This window comes from Micromesistius poutassou (assembly GCF_964030765.1).
Source record: "Micromesistius poutassou genome assembly, contig: SCAFFOLD_1677, whole genome shotgun sequence".
In the NCBI taxonomy this organism is placed as follows: Eukaryota; Metazoa; Chordata; class Actinopteri; order Gadiformes; family Gadidae; genus Micromesistius; species Micromesistius poutassou.
In genome coordinates, this window is record NW_028178390.1 from 1 (window position 1) to 10,848 (window position 10,848).

The following is a 10,848-nucleotide window of genomic DNA, read 5'->3' on the forward strand; positions in this document are numbered from 1 at the left end:
CGTTCATTCTGTCTCTCACAGAACGCCCTCCCCCTGCTCACCCGCCGATAATCCATCCCTCTCCCTCCCTGTCTCCCTCTCCCTCCCTCCCTCCCCCCCCCTCCCCTCCCTCCCCCCCCCTCCCTCACACCCACCCTCTCCCAGCTACTCCTCGACAAGCGAGTGTCCTTGACTGAACCCTCCAGCTCGCAGTGCTGGACGGGCTGGGCTGAGTCCAATACCCTGCACACACACACACACACACACGCACACGCACGCATGCACGCACGCACGCACACACGCACACACACGCACGCACGCATGCACGCACGCACACACACGCACACACGCACACGCACGCACACACGCACACGCACACACGCACGCACGCACACACACACGCACATGCACGCACGCATGCACGCACGCACGCACATGCAAGCATGCACACGCACACACACACATCCACTCCTACGCACTGCTCCAACGATGCGTTAAATAAGTAATGGGGTCCAGACGAGATTACCAATGGCAAGAACAGAATGTGTATTTAAATAGTTTGCACCTCAGATACATACATGATATGTAACAGACAGATATACATTATTTTATCATCACAGAAACCACCAAACAACACAAGACCACAGAAAAAAAGAAGAGTGACACAAGGGAGGGACAGAGAGAGAGAGTGAGAGAGAGAGAGAGAGAGAGAGAGAAGAGAGAGAGAGAGAGAGAGAGAGAGAGAGAGAGAGAGGCCCCGCCAAGACATTGACATCCAGGGGGCTCCTCTCCTATTTGACCCCGCACGCTACGCCAAAGCAGACACACACACACACACACACACAGTACATGATACACACCCTCCACTCTCCCACACACACACACACACACACACACACCAGGAAACAATAATAATCTCTTTTGGGAGGGGGGGGGGTTCATGGCGTTTTCAACAACATCTCTCTGTTTTTTTTCCCTTGCAGTCGAAGCTGCAACACACAGGATGCCAGGTCTCCATGCTGCATTACCCCCCGCCCCTCCCCCCTCCCCCCCCCCCCACACACATCTCCCCTCCCCCCAGGGAGCAGAAACCACAGCAGAGCACAGGGGGGGGGGGGTGGGGGGGTGGGGGGGGGGGGGCTCCGGCCAGGAGTCCTGTATTTACAGATGCTGGTATTTCAAGAGCAGAAGCTGTCGGTTTTTTTTTTTTTCTAAAGTCCCCTTCTAGTCTCCCACCGCTGGACCCCCCGCAGAGAGACACACAGAGGGGGAGAGAGAGAGGGGGGGAGAGAGAGAGAGAGAGAGACAGACAGAGGGGGAGAGACACACAGAGGGACAGACAGAGGGAGAGAGAGAGACAGACAGAGAGAGAGAGACACACACAGAGGGACAGACAGGCAGAGAGAGAGAGAGAGAGAGAGAGAGCACAGAGAGACAGACAGAGAGAGAGAGAGACAGGGACATGGGGGTGGGGGTGGGGGTGGGGGTGGGGCGCGTCAGTGGGCATACAATACAAAAACTCAGGGTGGTGGGTGTAGAGCACAGAGCTGAGGGGTGGGGGGGGGGTGGGGGGGAGGACAGCCAAGAAGGTAGGGGGTGAGGAAGGAGAAAAAACAGATAGAAGCAGAGAAGAGGAAGAGGAGAGGAAGAGGAAGAGGAAGAGGGGGGGGGTTTTGCGGCACAGGGATTATGATCCGTATTTTCCATAGTCCAGGTGCTCGGAAACCGTCAGCAGCCCCGCTCTGAGAGTCTTCCAGAAGCAGCCATGGCAGGTCTCCAAGGGGCGGGGCTTATCCACTAGGCTGTCTCGCTGGCGGTCCAAGTCGGCCAATCTTCTTTCATCTCCGTTCCCTCCCTCCAGCTGAGTGTGTGTGTGTGTGTGTGTGTGTGTGTGTGTGTGTGTGTGTGTGCGTGTGAGAGCGTATGCACATGTGCAAGTTAATCTGTATTTGTGAAAGGAACAAATGCACGCACACACACACACACACACACACACACGCTGTGTGGCCTTGGTTGGGGAGACCACAGGCGTGTGTGTGTTGTGTTAATGTTGTGCTCACGGGCTGTGTTTGTGTTTTTGTGTGTGGTGAGTCTGTTTATGGCAGAAGTGTGTTTTTTTTTATGTGTTTGTGCAAGGAATTCTGTTTGTGTCCGTGTGTGCGTGCGTGCGTGCGTGCATGCGTGCGTGTGCGTGTGCATGTGTGTGTGTGTGTGTGCATGTGTGCGTGCGTGTGTGTGCGTGTACGGTGTGTATTTGTGCGTTTTGGTGTTTGTTTGTGTTGCCGTTGGATCTTGATTGTCGTTGCTGGAGAATTAAAGCTTTACTGTCCGCGGCTGGCAGCTAAATTCTCGCCCTTCAGTCTCACACAAAGACGGTTGTGTTCAAAAAAAATGTGTTGCATTTGCAAATAGTGTAAAAGCTTGGATCGGATGAACCTGGAAGGAAGACAGAGAGAAGAGAAGAGACGCGCACTGTCAGAAGAGAAGCCAATGTCAAAGTATTGGTTTTGTCTGTCTGGGTGCATTGTTACTCACTATCTTTTAATTTTACTGCGTTTGTTGTGCTGAAATACTCTTTCTATTCTATTTGTTAACAACCCGATTCAATAATGTGGTTAACTTGGTCTTTCAGCATTATCCATAATTAAATATAAACCCCTGCCAGCCTCTTTACACGTGATCTAAACTGAAAGCCCATTTCTATTACCTGTGACCAGCAGCGATATGCATTCATAAGCTTGTCTCGTTCACCGTAAAAAAAAAAAAAAAAGAATAGAAATGCATTTATTAGACTAAAGGTTAACAAGTGGCAATTGTTCTCTAAATCAAAACCCTGGGAACGAGACGGCTGCTCCCCCGCGCGTCAGCAGGTTTCCTCATGAAGGACGCCTCTGGACTGTCACTCATGATCACATCCAACGCCTCGCCTAGAAACTGCTTTCAGGAGGCCTGGCTCCGGGCCCTCCCTCTACTGTAGGCCCCGCCCTGGCCCCGCCCTGGCCCCGCCCCGTTTCACCGTCTTATCTCAAGTTTCCGGGAGAAGGCGGGGCTACGCACGGGAGAGTAGACCTCTTGAGAATAATTTGCATACTACAAATGTTTTTTTATTTTTTTTTATGATTCAAGAGACTCGCCTGCAAGAATGAGTTCACGCCTGAGTGTAGGCTACAAACGGCATTAACTATTTACAAGTGCAAAAAAAACGCCAGCATGTTCTTTATTTTGCTGACCACTTGTTTTTTATCCCGACACAAGCCTCGTAAGGATTGTTCCTCTGCGTCTTTCTGGTGGATAACACCATCTTTCCCCATCTTGGTTTAATGCGACTGCATCACCTTCTCTCCCATGATGGTCAGCAGCTCGTGGATTTCACCGTCTCTCCGGTTAGAACGACTCATGTTGATATCGCTGCGCTGTCTCTGTTGTAGAGACAACGCAGCAACACCTCTACCCAAACCATCACCCCCCCCCACCCCCCCGCCCCCGGAACCGCGGAGCGTCTAATCGCATTAACATCAAAATGAAACCCAAACCAATGTGTGTGGGGTCCGGGAGGGTAAATTGGGGTGCTAGCTCAAGCAGGCGATTTACCTCGGGCAGTGTAAACGCGCGGACCATGCCGGGAAAAAGGCGTGCATACGACGGGCATATTTGGCAGTCAGTGTTGTGCATGAACTAGTTCAAAAGAACTATGAACTAGTTCAAAAGAACTAGTAGTTCAAAAGAACTATGAACTAGTTCAAAAGAACTAGTTCATTGAACAAGTTCATTTTTCTATGAACTTTGAACGTAACATTGACGGGCATATTTGGCAGTCAGTGTTGTGCATGAACTAGTTCAAAAGAACTAGTAGTTCAAAAGAACTATGAACTAGTTCAAAAGAACTAGTAGTTCAAAAGAACTATGAACTAGTTCAAAAGAACTAGTTCATTGAACAAGTTCATTTTTCTATGAACTTTGAACGTAACATTTCATTTAATTTTTAACTAAATAACTTAGAATTTTGTGACGTTCTGAATTGACGCTTGGGTCCAGATGACGTGTTTATTAGATAGAGTTACTGCCTTAGTTGTGATGAATAAAACAGGTGTACAAATAATATCCACAACAATCTGAGATTGTAGTGATGGGCAGCAGGTAATGGAGAGGATTCATTTTAAAAGATAAGCACAGAATACTCACTCCCACAGTTTTTCTTTGGTTTCTAAAAAAAAAACAGTTGAATGAACTGAACATGAACTAGTTCAAAACTGAACCGGTGTGAAACTATGAACGTGAATTCATTCATTCATTTTCTTTAGTTTGAACTGGTTCACGTGAACGTGTGAACGCGTGAACTTCCACAACAACAACAACAACACCGCTGCTGGTCAGAGTAGGACCCCCCCAGCGCCTGGACGGGGGGGGGGGGGGGGGGGTGTCCTACCTGCTGCTACAGGCTGGTGACGCTGAAGCCGTCGTCGGCGGAGGGCTCCAGCAGCTGGCACAACACCCCCCCCCCACCCCGGCCCGCCTGGGCCGTCACGTAGCGCTGGCCCCCGGCGCCCGGGTAGGGCTGGTGGGGGGGCAGGGCGTAGCCCCCCATGTCCTCCTGGTGGGGGGACGACGAGTCCAGCGGGGGCTTGTGGTACGGGGAGTGAGGCAGGGGCCCCTGGTGGTGTCCGGGGCCCATCTGCTGCTGCTGCTGCTGCTGCTGCTGCTGCCCCTGGCCCCCGCCCAGGTCCCGCTTGTGGGCCATGGGGGAGGGGGGGGGGTGGCGCTCCTCGAAGCCCATGGAGGAGGAGGAGGGGGGGGCGTTGGGGTGGTGGGGGGGCGGCTGGAGGCCGGGGCTGGAGTGCGGGGTGTGGTGCGGGTGGAGGTGGGGGTTGCCGTGGTGGGGGTGGGGGTGCGGGTGGGGGTGCGGGTGCGGCGTCTGGCTGCTGTTGGGGTGGGCGTGCGGGTTGGGGTGCAGGTGGGCGGCGCCGGCGTGCAGCGGGTGCTGGGCACTGGCGTGCGGGCTGAGGGCGGCGGCGTGGGGGTGCGTGGCGGCGGCGGCGGCGGCGTGGGGGTGGGGGTGGGCGGCGTGGGGGTGGGGGTGGGCGCTGGGGTTGAGCTGCGCCAGCGCGTTGGCGTGCGGGCTGCCCAGGGGGTTGCCCTGCGCGGCGTGGAGCCCGTGGGGACTCATGTGGGAGTTGGGGTGGTTGGGGTGGTTGTGGGGGTGGTTGGGGTTGTGGGGGTGGTTGGGGTTGTGGGGGTGGGCGTGCGGGGCGGGGCCGGCGTGGCCCCCGGGGTGCGTCGTCGTCGCCGTCGTCTGGTGGGGGCTGAGGCTGCCGCTGTGGACGACTGGCCGCCGTACCAGAAGGGCGAGCTACAGTAGCTGGGCGAGTCGTACTGCGAGTACTGGGGGTCTTTGGGGGGGGGGGCCGGCGCCGGCAGCGGGGGGGGGGGGGTGGCCGCCGCGGTGGGGGGGGCTGAGCGCCGTGCTGCTGCCCCCGTGCGGCGCGGCGCCCCGCGGCGCCGGGGAACAGGACGGGGAGAAGGTCCTGGGCGGGCCGCCGGGGTGGAAGGCCTGCTGCTGGGCGGCGGCGGCGGCGGGCGGCGGCGGCGGCGTGGGCTTGGGGGGGTAGGGCGGCGAGGACACGCCGGGCGACAGCGAGGACGACGACTCCCCGGGGTAGATGGCCGGGTAGCGCTCCTCGGACGACGGCGTGGAGGGGTGGGCGGAGTAGGGCGACGGGTACTCGGAGGGGTCCTGGAGGTAGGGGCCCGGCGCGGCCGAGGTGGGCGTGGCCAGCGGCGAGAGGCTGCAGCTGTCGCCGCTGTAGTAGTCCGGCCCCTCCGGGAACAGCTCCGGGCCCTCGGGCACCACGCCCGCCTGGGGCCCCCCGCCGCCGCCGCCGCCGCCGCCGCCGCCGCCCGGCCCCGAGGCCGACCGGGCCCTGCCCTTGGCCCCCAAGGGCCGTTCCCTCTGGCACGGGGACAGACCGCCCCCCCCTCCTCCTCCCCGGCCCCCCCTGGAGCCGCGGGGCCGCCCGCCGCCGCCGCCGCCGCCGCCCCTCTTGGCGGCGGGGCCGGGGGACGGGATGGACGGGGAGTCCGGGTGGGGGTGGGGGTGGGGGTGAGGGTGGGGGTGCGCCCCCCTCTCCTTCTCCGGCGGAGGCTCCGCCCGTTTCCGCCGGCCGCGGCCCTGCTTGCCGCCGGCGCCGGCGCTCTGGAAGAGGACGTTCTGGCTCCAGTTGTAGGAGGGCCCCGCCGCGCTCTCGTGCCAGTCCATCATCAGCTTCTCCAGGCTGGACAGGCTGGACTGACCGCCGTCGCCGCCGCCGCCGCCGCCGCACGCGGGGCCCGAGTCCCTCTGTTTGAAGGACCCCCCGCCGCCGCCGCCGCCGCCGCCGCCGCCACCGGAGCTAGGCCCGCTTCCCGTGGCGGCAGAGCTCAGGTGAGACGAGTCGGAGGAGGACTCTGATAGGCTCTCGGGGAAGGGCTGGCGCTTGGCCTTCTGGGGGGTGTAGTTGGAGATGTCCAGGATGTCCTTGGACTCGCTGGAGCCGTACTCGCTGTAGTTGTGGTACTGAGAGCCGAAGCTGTCCGCAGCCCAGCCGCCGTAGCCTTGTCTGGAAGACGCACAGAACACACACACACACACAGTCACACACACAGACACACACACACAGTCACACACACACACACAGTCACACACACACACACACACACAGTCACACACACAGTCACACACACAGACACACACACACAGACACACACAGACACACACACACACACACACACACACACAGTCACACACACAGTCACACACACAGTCACACACACACAGTCACACACGCAGTCACACACACAGACACACACACACACACACACAGACACACACACACACACACACACACAGACACACACACACACACACACACACAGTCACACACACAGACACACACACACACACACAGTCACACACACACACACACACACACACACACACACACACACACACACACAGTCACACACACACACACACACACACACACACACACACACACACACACAGTCACACACACACACAGTCACACACACACACACACACACACACAGACACACACACACAGACACACACACAGTCACACACACACCCCATCAATACTTCATTATCAAATTGTTATCAATGTCACAAATGAATCCATTCATTCAGTAGAAGAATACAAATGACAGAACGAAAGAGACAAAACGAGCCGCGGTACGATCACAACCGACTCTGAACCGACTTTAACCGTTTGTCGCTTTGCTTTAAAACATAAACATCAACGTTTGTCAGGTCCCGTGACGACGCGCCACCAGGTGGGAGTGTGATCGGCCTCCACGAGCCGTTTTGGAAATCTGCCCCTTGTGACATCACAGGTGGGCGTGTCCACCTAGTGATGTGTGTGTGACGGATGCACTGCGGTAGGCTGATCCAGAGCCGTGTAAAGAAAGAGTTGCGACAACTCTGTTCACTCTCATGCAGCCTATAAATAGTTCCCGGAAGTTGGGATGGAACTCTCTGAGACTCTGAGGGTTTGTTAGCGGTTGTTTTACTACTAATTACGCAAATTCACAATCCTGTACATTCTCTTATATCTTGAGGGCTACTAAGGCAGTCAAAGAGCTAACGTAGGCACGGCAACCGTCACTTTGTCACTCGCTTCCTATCTGAGGCCCACTTTGGTCCAGGAACAGAAGTGATGGATGTAGCATCATAATATTACCAGTTTTTTTAGTTTTTTTTTATAATTATCAACAACACAAAACCACGTGACCAGTGGAACTTTGAACCCCTATTGTCGCAACTCTCTGTCTTTATACGGCTCTGGACACGTCACAGGTGGACACGCCCACCTGTGACGTCATAAGGGGCAGATTTCCAAAAACGGCCAATCACACTCACACCTGGTGGCGCGACGTCACGGGACCTTTAAGGAACCCTTAAGGACCCCTTACGGACCCCTTAAGGAGTCCCTGTCCATGCTGCTGCTGCTGCTGTACCTGTAGCTCCACTGGCTGGCGTTGTAGTGGCGGTAGCCGTCGGGGGACACCGAGGAGCCGAACGGGCTGCACTTCGCCACGGACATGTACCCCCCCCCCGGGGAGGTGGGGCCCCCCAGGTCCCCGCGCACCGCCGGGGGCTGGCCCGCGCCGCCGGCGCCCGGGTACCCGCCGAAGCCCCGCTTGGCGGCCAGCTGGTAGCCGCCCGGGTACCCCATCTGGGCCGCGCTCATCAGAGCCGCGCCCTTGCCCTGCCCGGGCCCCAGGGGGAAGCTGCAGTCCAGGGGCCGCTGGGGGGCCCCCGGACCACCGCCGCCGCCGCCGCCCCCGCCCCCCCCCTCCCCCCCCTCCTCCCCCTCCTCCTCCGGGCGGAGACCCGGCCGAGAAGCCGGAGGAGTAGGAGGAGCCGTAGGAGGAGGAGGGGTGGGGGCTGCTGGGGGAGTGGGAGAGCGACAGGGAGGGCGGCGCCGACTTGGGGTAGCAGGGCGGCGTGGGCGAGGTCTGCGCCAGGGCGGCGTAGCTGTAGGGCGTCCGGGCCGAGCAGCAGGGCGGGGTCTGGGCGGGGCCCTCGGGCGGCCCCGCGGGGGGGCCGCCGCCGCCGCCGCCCCCGCCACCGCCCCCCGCGGGGCCCTTGGGGCTCCGCTTGGGGAAGGCCGGGGACCAGCTGGGGCCGGGCGCCGGGCTGGACGGCTCGTAGCCCGGGGGTGCGGACGCCGCCGCCGCCTTGCGGGCCTCCCTCTGTTGCTGGGAGGAGGAGGAGGAGGAGGCGGCGCCGTCCAGCAGGTCGGAGGAGTCGTCCGAGTCCAGCAGCGAGCGGAAGTAGCCGGCGAACAGACCCTGGGGCCCCTCCGCGCCGGGCCCCGCCCCTCTCCCGCCGCCCGCCGCCGCCGCCGCCGCCCCGCCGCCGTAGGGCCCCCCTCTGCCCGCCTCTCCGCAGGCGGAGAACCCCCCCCTGGGCGACCCGCAGCCCTGGTAGGCCCCCCCCTTCTCCAGGCCGCCGCCCTCGTCCCCCCAGGGCCCCCCAGCGCCGTTGCCCCAGTCCGGGCCCCCGGCCCCCGTCTCCCCCCTCAGCGCCCCGTTCTTCCGGGAGCGTCTCTTCCTCACCGGCTTGTCCCCCCCCAGCTCGCTGCCCACGATGCCCCCCCCCCTCCCGACCCCGCCCTTCCCCCTCTTGCGGGGCAGCCCCCCCCCGCCCTCCGACAGCGGGCTGGCTTTGCGCTTCTTGCCGATGGACTCGAAGAAGTCGCTGAAGGTGTTCTTGTTGAAGTCGCCGCCGCCGCCCGGCCCCCCGCCGCCGCCGCCCGCCGCCCCGCCCCCCCGCCCCGCCCCTCCGCCCCGCCCGCCCCCCCGCCGCCGGAACCCGGTGAGGCGGTGCAGCAGGGTGGAGATGCCCGGGTTCTCCGGCGGCACGTGGAAGCTGTCGGGCTCGCTGGGCGTCCAGCAGCGCGGCGGCGAGCAGCGCGCGGTGGCGGGCGGCTGGCGGTTCAGGAAGGCCAGCTTGGAGAGCACGTCGCCGTACTCGCTGCGCACGTCGTTGGTGTCGTTGACGTACGACGGGTACGGGCACGGCAGCTTCGTCCGCCGCCGCCGCCGCGGCTTCTTGGGCTGGTCCGGGTTGCCCCCGGCGCCGGCCACGCCCCCGGCCGCGCCCGCCCCGGCCGCCCCCGCCTCCCCGGGGAGCCCCGGCGGCGGCGCCTGCTTGGGCGGGCGCCCGCGCCGCCGCTTGAGGATGACCGGGAGCTCGCCGGGCGGGAACATGACCATGACGCTCTTGCCGTTGTTCTTCATGCGCAGGAGGGCGGTGGGCTCGCGGACCGGGTCGGGCCCCCCCTCCGGCGGGCCCTCGCTGCCCTTCTCCGTGGGGCCCGACGCCGGCTCCAGGTTGGAGATCTTGTAGCTCTTCTGGCGGCGGCTGAGGTTGACGGGGATGCGGGCCACCTTCACCACGATCCTCCTCACCTGGGGGGGGGGCGACAGCCGGCACGCACACACACACGCACACACACACACACACACACACACACACACACACACACACACACACACGTGTTCCCGTGTTATACACACACACACACACACACACACACACACAACGTGGCCCTCAGGGGCCACTGCAGGGGCCCCTGACACTCGGTGTCAAAACTTTGTGGATTCTTAATCAACTATTGATGTGAAGCTGCTGGCTGTCAGCGATCTGTTAAAGAACGTTCTCTGAGGCTCGAGTGGTTTGTCGTCCCTTCTCCAAACACGACCGGCCGCGTCCAATCAGATAAGAGGAGCGGCTTTAGCGGCAGAGTGGTCCTTCACACTGAACCCAAAGGGGATGAATAATTGAATCGTTTCCTCTACTCACCCCCACAAAGCGGCCCCGCCGGCGTCTGGTGGCCGGGGCCCCCTCCAGCGCCGCGGGGGGGCCCTTCTGCGCGGCAGCGGCGGCGGCAGCGGCGGCGGCGGCAGCAGCAGCGGCGGCGGCGGGGCGGCGGCGGTCTGGATAGGCCGGCCGCGCGGGGGAAGGCGGGGTGAGGGCCCGGCCGGTGAGCGGACGCCTGAGACGAGGGACGCTGCACGGACTTGGGGCCGGGCCTCCGGGCCGGCTTGGGCGACGGGCGGGGGGCCGCGGGCTTGGGGCCCGCCTTGGGTCCAGGCTTGGGCCCGGATCTGGGCGTGGCCTTAGGAGCCGCTTTGGACGTGACGGTCAGAGCCAGCGGGGGGAGCTGTGGTGGTGGGGGGGGTGCGGCAGCAGCGCAGGGGCCCGCCGCCGCCGCCATTGCGGCGGCGGGGGGGGCCCCCGTCGTGTCCGTCACAGCGGGGGGCCCCCCCGTCGTCGTCCCCTGGCCGGCGGCCCCGGCGTCCTCTTTT

General features: G+C 61.7%; 1 protein-coding gene across 1 annotated transcript; it reads right to left on the reverse strand.

The window, feature by feature from the left end:
* Nucleotides 1-2,043: 2,043 nt before the first annotated feature.
* Nucleotides 2,044-10,841, reverse strand: ahdc1 (AT hook, DNA binding motif, containing 1). Its single transcript, XM_084490395.1, is given in 11 exon segments — nucleotides 2,044-2,415; nucleotides 4,406-4,705; nucleotides 4,775-4,957; nucleotides 5,039-5,113; nucleotides 5,219-5,296; nucleotides 5,299-5,379; nucleotides 5,381-6,572; nucleotides 7,990-8,411; nucleotides 8,413-9,948; nucleotides 10,343-10,408; nucleotides 10,491-10,841. Coding segments are annotated over 10 exon segments (4,194 nt in total). The 5' UTR covers nucleotides 10,758-10,841; the 3' UTR covers nucleotides 2,044-2,415; nucleotides 4,406-4,411.
* Nucleotides 10,842-10,848: the final 7 nt, after the last annotated feature.